We start from the raw sequence: 13400 nt of genomic DNA, 5'->3' as shown, positions 1-13400 counted from the left end.
AAAAGCAGGTTTGACTGTATAATGAAGACTTTACTATCATCTTTAGAGCATACCTGAAACACACGCAGAGCCTCGGAGAGGGAACCGAAGCCCATATCTTCCTTGCTCGAGAATGTCACCGTGAAGCGTCGAATCGCACTCTCCTGCTGCGGCTCGAAAGCGTCATCGAAGACGTCGTCCTTTTCCTCGGGGCTCGAGAGGACCAGCGACATCGACGTGATGTCGAGCGACGAACGGGTGGATTCCCGCCTCGCATCTTCGATCAAACTCTTCTTGCGCGTCGGGTAGACAAAGCTCTGCCGAGAAAGGTCAAGAAAAATACAATTTCAAAGTTAAGTAATATTTTCAAAGACATTTTGAAGAAGTTGTTCTTCAATTAAATTCACTTTGTGGGAGTTGGTTACATGATATTTTGAAGAACTCCGTTTATCGTCTTGTTCGAAGAACTGAGTTAAAAGTTATTTTGAAGAATGCAGTAAAATATTACTTTGAAGTACTTGCTCGGGTTGTATGTCATTTATACATACTGTATATACGCGATTTTAATTCGACATAATTTGTCTATACAAATCGTAAACATGAAACTAAAGGGGAAATTAAATAAAAAATGAAAATCTTATTCAAGACAGACTCTAGTGTTTATGAATTATACATGTATATATGTTTTACCAAAGAACCATACCTAAAGTTTTAACATGAATCTTTATCTCCTCGTCATTATGTTCGAATTGCATAAGAATTTCATTAAAAAATATGAACCGATTTCACAACCTAAATGAAATCGTTTCTTTTCTTGCGAAGAACTCAATACGTAATCAGAAATTAAAACGTAGAAATGTATGAAGCTAATTTTCCAACATTCTTTAGTACGTGTTTATGAAAATGAATGAATTTACCATAAAGGGGGGTGGGACACCTGGACATAGCTGATAAGAGAATTCGAATGAGAACCACAATGGTATCTAGATCAAATTTTATCTCTCAATTCTATTTATAAGTTAAATTTTAAAAATCGTTATAATCGGCGTATCATTGTATCTTGCCATTCAAAAGCCTAAATAATTTCAACGAAAACAATATCTAAAAGCGATGGAGTGTGAATAAAATCATCTAATTCACTCATCCATTTCCACACGTTCGAATTTATTACCGCTTGACTAACAAATACAAATACAACAATAAAACTAATAACTCAACAAAAGAAAACTTCCACACAAACAGATCAACCTAAATCAAATGGAGACATGATTAGAAGGGAATTACATATAAAAAGTAAATCGAGTGAAAGGCTGTTAACACTTCAGTAAGTCCGTTGACTAACAATTACAAATAAAGCAGTAATAAGGATTACTTCAAAAAAAAACTTTCACAAAAACAGTTGAACCTAAATCAAATGGAGAAATGATTAGAAGTGAATTACACAGAAAAGGTAAATCACGCCATACCAAGAACCATTATTTAATAAGAAATCAACTTTAAATGGAATATTATAGAAGAGTTTTACAGTCAAAAGATATTTTATGGCTTCCATTTCTATAAAAAAAAAATGATTAAGACACCTTTCTCTTCCACAGGACTTGATTTTTAAACTGGTCAAAATGAAAATAATTATCAAAAAAGTTTTCTATTGTTTCCCATCGGGGAAAACAGTGTCAGCGCGCATCCTTCTAACCCAGCAGATAAGCGGAAGATGGTGAAATAAATCTTGCTTAATAAATGTTAGTGCAACGATGCAATGATCTGAGAACGGTTCCACGAAAACATAACGAAATTTTAAAGTGAAAAGAAGACGAGGTCGAAAAGATGGTGAAATAATGATGAATATATGAATAAATCTTGCTTAATAAATGTTAGTGAAACGATGCAATGATATGAGAATTTAACGGTTCCACGAAAAGGTGACGAAATTTCAAAGTGAGAAGAAGACAAGGTCGAAAAGATGGTAAAATAATGATGAATATATGAATAAATCTTGCTTAATAAATGTTAGTGAAACGATGCAATGATCTGAGAATTTAACGGTTCCACGAAAAGGTAACGACATTTCGAAGAGAAGAAGACAAGGTCGAAAAGGTGGTGAAATAATGATGGATTATATGAAGACAATTACCCAAATCAACTGAAACATCTTGCGTAGAACTCCGCTGCTGGAAATTAATGTTCTCCAATTAGAGGACGCTTTGTCCGCGAAAGCCCGCCAAAATGAGATCGGTCGGGACATTTAATGTTCGATCATTCTCAAATGATGTCGAAATGCGGCTCGGGGTTGTAATTAATTAAGACTAGATGAAAATGAGAGAGAGAGAGAGAGAGAGAGAGAGAGAGAGAGAGGGAGAGAGAGAGAGGAGAGGGATACATAAAGAGAGAGAGGGATCGAGATGTGTGGCCAGAGAGAGAGAGAGAGAGAGAGAGATGGGGGGAGAGAGAGAGAGAGAGAGAGATGGGGAGAGAGAGAGAGAGAGAGAGAGAGATGGGGAGAGAGAGAGGGGAGAGAGAAAGAGAGAGAGGGGAGAGAGAAAGAGAGAGAGGGGAGAGAGAAAGAGAGAGAGGGGGTCAAGATGTGTGGCCAAAGAGAAAAAGAGAGAGAGGGAGAGAGATAGTGAGAGATGAAAGAGAGAGAGAGAGAGAGAGAGAGGGGAGAGAGAAATAGAGGAAGAGGAGAAGCGGGAATTTTATAAGAAGATTCTTAGATGGAGAGAATGAGAGATAAACACACTCGGAAATATTTTAGAGAATTGGACAAAGAAAGACCCATAAAACATAAAGACAAAGTGAGTGGTGCGCTGCGGTGTAGGGATCGGGGGGGGGTAGAAAAGAGGAGAGAAGGAATAGAGAATTTTCGCTTGTGGAAGAGATGATGGCAGAGGATGAAAGGATACAGAGAAGTGTGATTCGTGTTTGAAAGAGAGAAAGGAAAGAGAGAGAGAGAGAGAGAGAGAGGAGGAGAGAGAGGGAGCTGGGGAGAGGGAGGTGGGTTTACAGCCAGGTGAAGTTTTATGATGGTATTGAATAATATTGGTTCCTGAAGGTCTCATAAAAGATTAATTAAGGTTCGACCTTTCTCTGCTGAAGATATTTACAAAATGACCTCTTACAAAAGAATCTGTCAGAAAACAACCCAACCATAAAATCCTTTGATCCGTGTAGATAAGTGCTAGAAATTGGGATACCGGTCCCTTTTTTAAGTGTTGCCTACAAATTAAAAAAAATCCGAAATTGCATAAAGTATGTTACCTGTTTCTTCTTCAAAAATCAAATTGAAAAATTGAAAAAGATGTTTGACTTTTTCAGGTGGGCTATTATTATTCATTTTTGTTCACCGTCTCTACATTGCTCTTTGAATAAAGAAAAGCTTTTGTTGTTAGGCTTCCTGAAAGGAATTTCAATTGTTGTTAAAACATTTTTGGTTGTACCCTGTAGATTATGATGATGTGTTTGATCTTGTTTTCAATAACAAGATAAAATCAGGGGCCGCGATTTCTTTTCATGACAGGGTGAGGGGGCGAAATGCGGGGGACGAGGGAGCAGTGGCATAACGAGCAAAAACGTTTTGGGGGAGAAAACAATCCACACCACCCCCACTCTTAGATGTTACATGCAGGCCCCTCGGAACGTTTTTTCAAAGTCGGAGAGGGACTAAAGTATTTACGATCAGGTATAGAGCAAAGCGAGCGAAGCAAGTGGAGCGTAAAGTGGCGTGGGGTCCAGGGGCAATGTACACATAACGATATATATGGGACTACGCGATATCTATCCAGGCCGGATAGATATAATAATTTACCAAATATATCAATTAGTAGGCGGTTTCCCGGCAATATTTGTATCATCACGTATTAGTCAAAACATTTATTTTCTTTCACATGATTGGTGATGAGAGCTTCCATTTCAATTTTGAGAGGGGCGGGGGGCGTTTCCAAATATGTTCTTTACCTTTAACAGATGATTCCCCTCGCGATCGGTTGATTCTTTTGTTCGGATTATTTGACGGGGAGAGATGCATACGTGATCGGTCTCACGCTTAACGATGTTGTATTATTATTCTATTATTCAATATGTTCATATGAACCAAATACATGACCCCATACAAAAAAAAATGTATCACCTTAACAACGGTGTATTATTATTATTATTATTTTGTCATCGTCTCTACAAAGCTCTTTGAATAAAGAAAAGCTTTTATTGTTAGGCTTCCTGAAAGAAGTTTCATTTTGTTGTTAAAAAATTAGGCTGTAGGCTATATCATGATGATGTGTTTGATCTTGTTGAATTGAATTTAATTTCTTTATTGTCATGCACAAAATAAAATGAAGGCATAAAAATCGTTTTACAGCTCACATTTGTATAAATATAACAATACATAGACAGTAAGTACAAATAACATAAATAACATAACAATGTAATATAATTTAACCTCTCTATTGAGAGCCAGGGGAATTATTTGATTATTTGTACTCCCCTGGCTCCCAACAGACAATACTAACTTAACCAGGTTTGTAACCAGGTTTGTAAAAAAACGCGTAAAAACGCGTCATATGACGTACGAAAACCAAGGTTTGTCGACAAACCTCCTTTGTGAATTCGGGCCATTATGTTTGCTCTTAAAACATGAAAACGCACAGCACATTAGGGAAAGAATGCTTGCAGACTAAGATAACCGCGATCAACATAATCCCAAGCCCTTGGGTATTTTTATTTCAAGAAACAAATCAATTCTATTGACTTCTCCAATGAATTATACATATATCCTGACATTTAAACCAACAACAAGTCCGAATGCATTCACAAAACTTCTCGAGATAATGAAGGGAAAACAAAGTCAAGGATTTTGTCCCATCGAGTGCCGCCTTATCCGATTCGTCTCGACTCTCGGATCAGTTTTCCCCAATATTTCCGTTCTTCTTCAAGATCGATTTCACGGTCTTGCTCCTGATCGCCGACACCAGGTCAAGTGCAAAGAGCCTCTCGACCACGGAGTCGTGGAACGCATTGTAATGCTGTATTTAGGCTTAGGTTGGGAAGATTATATATTTTCCGCGCGACCTCTGTTGTGTGAAGAGCGTGGTTCTCTTCGATGGTGTCACGAGATATATTATAAACACTGAGCAAAATGGACAGAAGCTAATAGAGGCAGAATAGACACAATATGTGCTGACCATTTTGAAAATGATTAGACCTCCAAATTATATTTCTTGTAAAAACGTAACAAATATATTATGATGGTCATTTCTCGAGAAAATGGATATTTTTAAACAAATTATTTCATTTTATTTAATAAGCCATTTTGTTTTCGTAATATCGTCAAATTTATGAATATGCCTTTATGAAGCGCATCGATATTATAAACTTTTACAAAGAAACGTATGTCCGTAGTCATGATTAAAACATTAGTCGCTGCTAGGTAGGACAAACATAATGGCTCGCCCTAAATAAAAACACGTATCATATGTAATTTGCATTCTGACTATTGAAATACAATTATTCGTAACAGGTAAATGAAATATTGCGTATTGAGGCACGTAAGTATAGATTTGGTTGCATTACGAAAATGGCCAATTGCATCACGCCAGGCGATGCAGTAGGGGTTCCGGGAGTTCCATAACATACATTACCTAAATTAGACCCTTTTTCGGACACCTATATTTACGCGTAACATCTGTTACATTGGATGCTGTTTGTATAAGTCGTAAAAAAGACGAGTTACCAAATGAACAAATAATTAAGTCGCGTGCGTAGATACAGTTAATTACTTATTTAATTTGGTCTTAAAATAAAACGCTATAAACAGCTGTGTTTATCAGGTGCCCTAAATGTTATGGGTTACTTTAATTAAGGTTACAAAGGGCATGTTACATCAGAATGTGGGGTGGGAACATTAAAATGGCATTTCTGATGCGGTGGTTGCACAAGTAATTAATTATGGGCTAGTTTACACAAAGGCTTTTTCCAAAGTTTTAAACGGAAATGGAAGTGGTTACTCGTCCGCAATATAAACATGTTATTCGGTATAATTTCTGTTTCTCTTGATTTTTTTAAATAAATGTTTGTGTGTTTATTTTGGTTTGATTATTTGTTTGTTTATTTGTTTGTATCACAAATAGTCTGAAATTTGGAGGTGACATTAAATTAAACACATTAAATAAATGGTTAAATCATTAATCTAACCTTTGTTAAATGTACTGTAATATGTAATACTACATGGTTTTATGAGCATTACTCTCAAATAAACAATTACAAGCTATTCTAAGAAGCATTACAACAATTTATTTAAGTGTATAGAACTCAATTTTTGAATAAGTAATGACAATAAATTTACCTGATCATAAGCTAAGCCTAAGTAAACGCTAAAGCCACCACCCCCCCCCCCCAAAAAAAAAAAGAAGAAGAAGAAGAATGTAGGCCTACCAATAAGGATAATGACATCATTTTGCGGGGGAGGGGTATTGCCTTTTTGTGAGTACCATTATTTTGTCGACATAAGCCCAAACCGTCCAAACCATTGCAAAACAAGCGAATGAAATCAATTCTTTGAGAGAGAGAAGTGCACACAAAATGTGGAGGAGGCGCGATAGCTAAGTTGGTAGAGCAGTGGTCTCATAATCCGGCGACCCGGGTTCGAAACCAAGGCGATGCACTAATGCCCTTTGGTAAGGCATTAATCCTCATGACCAGGTCTCTCGGAGAGGACCTAAAGTGGTTGGCTCCCTGGTTGCTAACTAACAAGCATTTATGCTTTCTTATAAATAAACATCAGTAAGAAGCCCAGTAAATCTCCGCCAATCAACAAAAGGGTGTGTCACATTTTGACATAACTTTTTGCCTACATGTTGTGCCGGGGAGGGGAGTATAGGGAGCACTAAATAACAGATATTTGGGGCACGCTTATTTAGAAAATGTGACACCTACTTTGTTTGTTTTTCCTCTTCTTTCTTCATGCCCTTATTTTTTCTTTTGTTTTAATATTTATCTTTTTTATTTGTTTATTGGCGTATTTTATATGGCGTATATGCGTTAACAAACAACAGCTTCAATTTTTATCGTTTTTTTCTTCTTCTGAGTTGCATGCTGCTGTTTGCGTAGTAATTTATTTTGATGGGTCAATAATGGAGCGATTAGTGAACAGAAAAGAGTGATGGGATAGTAATGGATACAGCTAAAGCCGTCAGGGGAGAGAGAGGGGGAGAATAAAAAAATAGAGACAGAGAGAATGAGGGGTAAAGAAACATCTTCTTCCTTCTTTCTCTTCCTCCTCATCTCTTTTTACTTCTTCATCTTCTTCTTCTTCCTCCTCCTCTTCTTCTTCTGAATCATCTTGTTTCCCTTCTTCTTCTGAATCATCTTGTTTCCCTTCTTCTTCTTCTTCTTCATCCCCCTTTCCTATTTCTCCTTCTTCTTCCTCTTCCCCTTCTCTAGTTCTTCTTCTTCGACTCCTTCTCCCTCCTCCTCTTCTTCTTTTTATTCTTCTTCTTCCTCCTTCCCCTTTTCTACTTCTCCTTCTTCATCCTCATCCTCCTTCTCTTCTTCTTTTTCTTCTTTTTTTCTTTCTTCTTCTTTTTCTTTTCTTTTCTTCTTCTTCTTCTTCTTCTTCTTCTTCTTCTTCTTCTTCTTCTTCTTCTTCTTCTTCCTCTTCTTCTTCCTCTTCTTCTTCTTCTTCTTCTTCTCCCTCTTCTACTCCTTTCCCCAAAATGATAACGCATGTACACTGTAAAAAAGAATTTGTTCATTGGTAATTTTTACGTATTTTTTCCATGTAGAATTTACTTGAAAACATTAGTTTTTCCACTTACGCACTAAATTTAAGTCTTGCTAACTCAAACTTTCAATTTAGTAGAACATACGTGGAATATTTAAGTAAAATCGAATACATAAGAACTTTAAGTAATATCAGCTTGTATTAATTTAGTAATTTTAACTCAAAATCAGAAATTATACGTATTACTCAAACAATTTATGTTGATTATTCTTATCTTTTTAAAGTAAGGACCGAAGCAGTGCGTAATAGAAATATTTACATAATTTATGAATATTCATTAAGACCAAATTAAACTCTTTTTTAAATAAAACGATTCTTTTTTGTGGTTGAATGAAAATTTAAGGACTTTAAAACATTTACTAATTCATTTAACATGGCTAAGCAAAGACAAGACAATTTTTAATTGTTACCCAGTTCGAAACAAATCAAAACTTGATATTTCAGGAAATTGTCAACCAATTTTCCTTTTAAGATGCTACGATCAAGTATATATACAATTTGGAGCCTTTCAATATGTGTCGAATTGAAGTGTATGTAATAGTTTGTGATGGTGGTAGATATATATATATATACGGTTAAATCTTAAATAGAAGTAGTGTTAGTGATTAGTGGATGTGACTTGTTAGATTAGATGGGTACCAAATCGTGCAATATGTAATCCTATCATAGCTTTTTTTTAATTATCTAAAATGATTACAATACTAAAATTATTTACGTTAATGTAACTCGATTTAACTGAGTAAAAATGTATTCAGCAAAATAAGTAAATTCTACTTAAGATGCCGTAGGTAATATTTACTTAATAAAAATAAGGCAATTCTTTTCCTCAATTTTATTGAGTTATTTCGACTATTATTTTTTTACAGTGTAGGTGCCCTCACGTTTCAAACTGTTTTTTTTCACCAAACAGCACGTTAACTTAAATTTAAAAAAGACATATCTGTGACAAACAGGGATGACTAAACCAAAGAATGCAAGTTCTTGATAAACGTTACGATAACTTTTGTTATTTTTTCCCTTACTACATATACTCGGCAAGTCAATATGCAACAAACCGTTAATATTATAATTACAAAAAAAAAGTTGTAAATAAAAGTATCTGACCTCGAAGTTATGTAGTGATTTGCTGTGTTCATCTGACCACTGTATGCCAGTTCATGGTTAATGGGTCCGAATAGAATTTCGGTCAAAATAAACCAATTATAATTATGTTTGTTTTGTTTGTTTGTTTTATTTCCACTTTTTCATATCAATACAAAGAAACATACAAATGAATATAATGAATAACATGTAAGTTTGACAAAGTTTTTTTCTAGTTTAAATAAAAGTTTCATACTGTTACAAAAGGAAAAAGCAGGAGACCACATGTCGTAAGCGTAAATGCTTGAACATGACCGTGGCCTCTGCCGAGTTAACAAAATAAAAGAACAACCCATGCAACTGCATTGTATTCAATGTTAAATAAGATATAAGTGAAGTGATTAAAAGTGAGCATGGCTGATTTAATTTTGAGTGAAAATAACAAAACAAATTTAGTGAAATATTTCGTGTTGAGAAGTGCTTTTGTGCAAGGTGCAAAAAATTTGTGATGTACTGATTCAATTCGATTCAATTCAATTTATTTCAACCATAAAAATACACATACAATAATTCATGAAAATATAAAAACATGGGGTTAGGAGCCCCCCAAGAAGTTTGAATATAAACCTGTGGTTGGGGCACCAGCCAGTGACATATATATCGAGGAATCACATGAAAACAAATTTATAAAGATCACTACTTTAATTCAAATGAAGAAAACTAAATATCGGCTTTGATGAAATTCCTGGTAGAAAATCTATTTGCTTTTACTAATTGCACTGGGTATGGGTTGGAATTCTCCGGCGAACCGACGGAGGAAAGGAAGAACATCAATGGTCGACTTACCATATCATCAAAGGATTTGGAGAGTTTCTCAAACGGAGTCCGCTTTGGTTTTCCCGCCGTGAACCTTGGGGGTGGTTTCACTGGTGCTAGCTCAGGCAGAGAAAAGTCGCCATTCTTTGCAGTCTTCGGGCTATCTTCTGCCATTGATGCCTTCAAAAAATCACCTGTAACCTTGAAGAATCCGTAAATGGCGTCCTGCTGTAGAAGATACTTGATTCCTGGTGAGCAACTTTAAAAGTTTTGTCTGAGCGAAGATGAAAATGTTCACAAAGGGACAACAATTTGTTTCACTGTAAATGTACTGCCTATATCATGGATAGATGATGGATAATTACGAAAGGTTAACGCAAAGTCAACTGATCGCATAAACAGTTTGCTTATTCAATAGAGCGTGAAAGTTTAGGTGAATCTTGGGTGTGGTAAATGTCGTCTCTGGCGAGTCTGATAACGATTAATGTACGTTTGAAATCCAAGTTCAAACTTCATTAATAGTTGAATGTCAAAATGAAATGTTTAACAATCCCAAGCGCTTTAAATTTGAGATTCGAATATGATTTCTTGAAGCTGTCTTTAGCTGAGTTGAGAAGAAACTCATCCCCGCTGTAACTGGTCTTGGAAATAAACCGTGTACTAAAAAGGGCGCGAAATTAAATCCAGAGTGTACATGCAACAGGTTGCTGTCAGCGATAGTTCGCTGAAAGTGTACACGTCATGTAAACGCTCGTCGGCGCGTCGTTCAGAATTTTAATAAAAGCGATCCTCTTCGCTTGGTCTTGTTTTCGCTCTCTCCCTACTCTCTTTCTCTTCTTCTTTTATTTAGTTCAACTCGCCCGGGCTCGTCGCTGAATTACAGATTGGCTTTGGATTAATACATCGGTCTCGCGTGGCGACAATCTATCAATTTATATCAATTAATAACCCGTGAGGCCGCGCGCTAATCGATATTGCGCCTATGGGCTGCATCGGAAAACGGTGCTTGAGTGTTCGCCCAACTCTGAGGGGCCTCGCCATTGGCTGAGGCTTATTATCTTCCCCGTCTCCGCATAGTTTGAAATCGAAATTCTTGTAAATATTCATGAGGTTTTGAAAATGTTCGTGGAATTCTGGATGCTGCTTGGGAAGAAGAGTTTTGGCTAATAATGTGAAGGGGGGGGGCAGAGTTTAGTTTGGTTTTGTTTTTGTTGCCGTATACAAATTCAAATGCATAGACCTACTTTAATACGACTTATAAAATAATATAAATCAAATCAAGAATTAAAAACGGCTGGATGTGCTTAAGGGTCTCCAATTGCCCACACCCACCCTATAAACCTGAACTCGTTTTTCCGAAATTATTTATTTGAAACTATTAAGAAATTATTTTTTTAGGTATATGTAGCCTATGGTGTGTAGGGGTGTACCTCATTATGATAACTCACTCTCACTCTTACTTTCTGGGTCTCTAGGGAGAACGGAGCATTAAACGATGGCTCTGAATAGATCATTCCAGCTCTGAATAGTACATGCAGCCAATGGACTTACTGTAAATTTGTAACGATTTTAAAACAATGTGGCATTAATATCCACCGGCACTACCTGGACAAAAACGAGGCCTTCTGATTGGTTAGAAGTTAGAGAAAAGTGATCCGTCACGTCATGAGACGTTGTATATGTATATGCTTCGTTTTTGCCCAATGAACAAATATGGTGGTCCGGTACTTCAGCAGTAGTACTTGCAAAGATTATCTCGAGTGTATAATCAGGGGCGTTGCTAGACATTTTTCAGTGGGGGGGGGGGGGGGGGGAAGGGTTGTAGAGACCACCGATTTACGACAAAAGTAGCCACCAATTACCGACAAATATATTGATGCCAATGTTCCAATGTCTACAAATTTAACCCTATAAACCCTAGGCCAGGAACTAAGTTATTTTTCAGTTTTCCCCCTTTGACACTTCATTAAACTTTTAGAAAAAGAAGACGATGCGTTGTACCGTTCTCGACTCTTAATTCTTGTTTCGCCCCCCCCCCCCCCCCCCGCGCGAAGCGCAAAAGTTATGACGTTTCATTTAATTTTTAGAGAAAGAAGCAATTCATTATACCGTTCTCGATTCTTCATCCTTGTCTGAATGTATATTTTAAGTCTTCGTTTTTAGGAAAAATACTCCGAAAAAGATAAGAAAATTGACAAGAAACAGGTAACAAACATATCGACTTTTAAATCATGACCTTTATTTGGACATTTGATGAATATTTACTTCATTGTTGGTATGTTATGGTAAGGTATCTCCACGCCGGAGTTACGGGTCGAATTTTGGATAGACTTCTGAACTAGCGCCGAATAAGCTTCAAATACTTTTAACTGTTGAACAAAATTACCAGCGGGGACTATTATTTAACTTCAATATACTAATATATTTCGTCATCGATCACTTTCCCCGCAGCAAGAACCTCATATTGTTTTAACGTCATGGTCAGTGTATCGACCTAATTAGCACATTAAAATGGGCTACTGAAGTCAAAATGGCAGAGGTCATTCCATTATATGGAAAGGGTTTTTGTTATTCAGCTGCTCTCTCTCTCTCTCTCTCTCTCTCTCTCTCTCTCTCTCTCTCTCTCTCTCTCCCTCTCTCTCTCTCTCTCTCTCTCTCTCTCTCTCTCTCTCTCCCTCCCCCTTTGTCTGGCAAAGAAACCCGCATTTATCTCAGCCATTCTTTTCTCGATACGTCATCTTTAAAATGTTAATTATTATGACGTCGTAGCAGAAGCCATCTCAGTCCTAAGTCCTGCTTGTCACACAATAGTGATCTATTTGTTCTAAAATCACGCTATTGTTTGGCGCTAAAACAAAATAAAAAAAGTCTTTTGTCAAACAAATATTGACGTTTAAATAGACGTTATTGTCCGCGCAGTGTGACGTAATCAGGCCACAGTAATGTCTGTATGGGGGCGTAATGAACTTATGTAACAGGCTGGATGATCTCAAGGAACGTGGAAGCTTCCGGAATGTCCAAAGAATCCTTTTCTTCCTTTTCAAAAAACTTTTAACTTCCGTTTTCATAATACTTGATACGTACTTGATGAGGTAATCTCTGAAGCAGCTTTGCCAAGCTATACTGGGATGGGATGTGTTGTGACAGCAGGTGAAGGTGCAGACAGCAAAAGGGTGTATAATTTCTATATGTAGTTATGTACAGTAAAACGGTGACGTGCAAGTAAACAAAATCATGCTGCTATATAGTTTACAGCATTCTGGAACCTACAGGAGGTTCCAACCCTCTGATGACAGGGAGGGCGGTCATCCGGAAAGCACCGACTGTTGAGGCAGTTGCTGCGGTGGCTGGTAGTTGATTCCAGATGCGAATGGTCTGGGGGTAAAATGCGTACTTACATCTTCTAATATCAAACACTTTCCTTTTTCATTTAAGAATCGTCTTTTCTATGAATATTTGTTTTTCTTTCTCTCTACCTTACTCTTTCTCTTCCCTTTCTCCATTTCTTTCATCTCGCTCTCTTTCTTCCTCTGTCTCCCTCCTATTCTTTTCTTCTCTCTTCATTTCTGTCTGTCTGTCTGAAACTCTCTTCCTCTCTAATATCTTTCTTTCTGTATGTCTGTCCGACTCCCTCTCTCTCTCTCTCATATCTTAATTTCTTTCTTTACGTCTGTCTGTGTGAATCTCTCACCCTCGTTCTTTCTTTCTGTATGTCCGACTCTCTCTCTCTCTCTCTCTCTCTCCTTCTCTATTT

The 13400-nt window shown here is 36.9% G+C and overlaps 1 protein-coding gene across 1 annotated transcript in view; it reads right to left on the bottom strand.

The window, feature by feature from the left end:
- LOC581094 (tyrosine 3-monooxygenase) overlaps positions 1-10485 on the bottom strand; it is a 34535-nt gene extending 24050 nt beyond the window's left edge. Inside the window, exons 1-2 of the mRNA XM_781113.4 lie at positions 9677-10485; positions 54-296 (exon numbers count right to left, since the gene is read on the bottom strand). Of these exons, the coding sequence (XP_786206.2) occupies positions 54-296; positions 9677-9820 (387 nt within the window). The 5' untranslated portion in view covers positions 9821-10485. The remainder of the gene's footprint in view (positions 1-53; positions 297-9676) is intronic.
- Between the last annotated feature and the right edge of the window lie 2915 nt (positions 10486-13400).

Source organism: Strongylocentrotus purpuratus, unplaced genomic scaffold (genome assembly GCF_000002235.5).
Source record: "Strongylocentrotus purpuratus isolate Spur 01 unplaced genomic scaffold, Spur_5.0 spur5_scaffold_17, whole genome shotgun sequence".
Classification (NCBI taxonomy): Eukaryota; Metazoa; Echinodermata; class Echinoidea; order Camarodonta; family Strongylocentrotidae; genus Strongylocentrotus; species Strongylocentrotus purpuratus.
The sequence above is the reverse complement of the archived record's forward strand: the minus strand, read 5'-3'. Positions and strand labels throughout refer to the sequence as shown.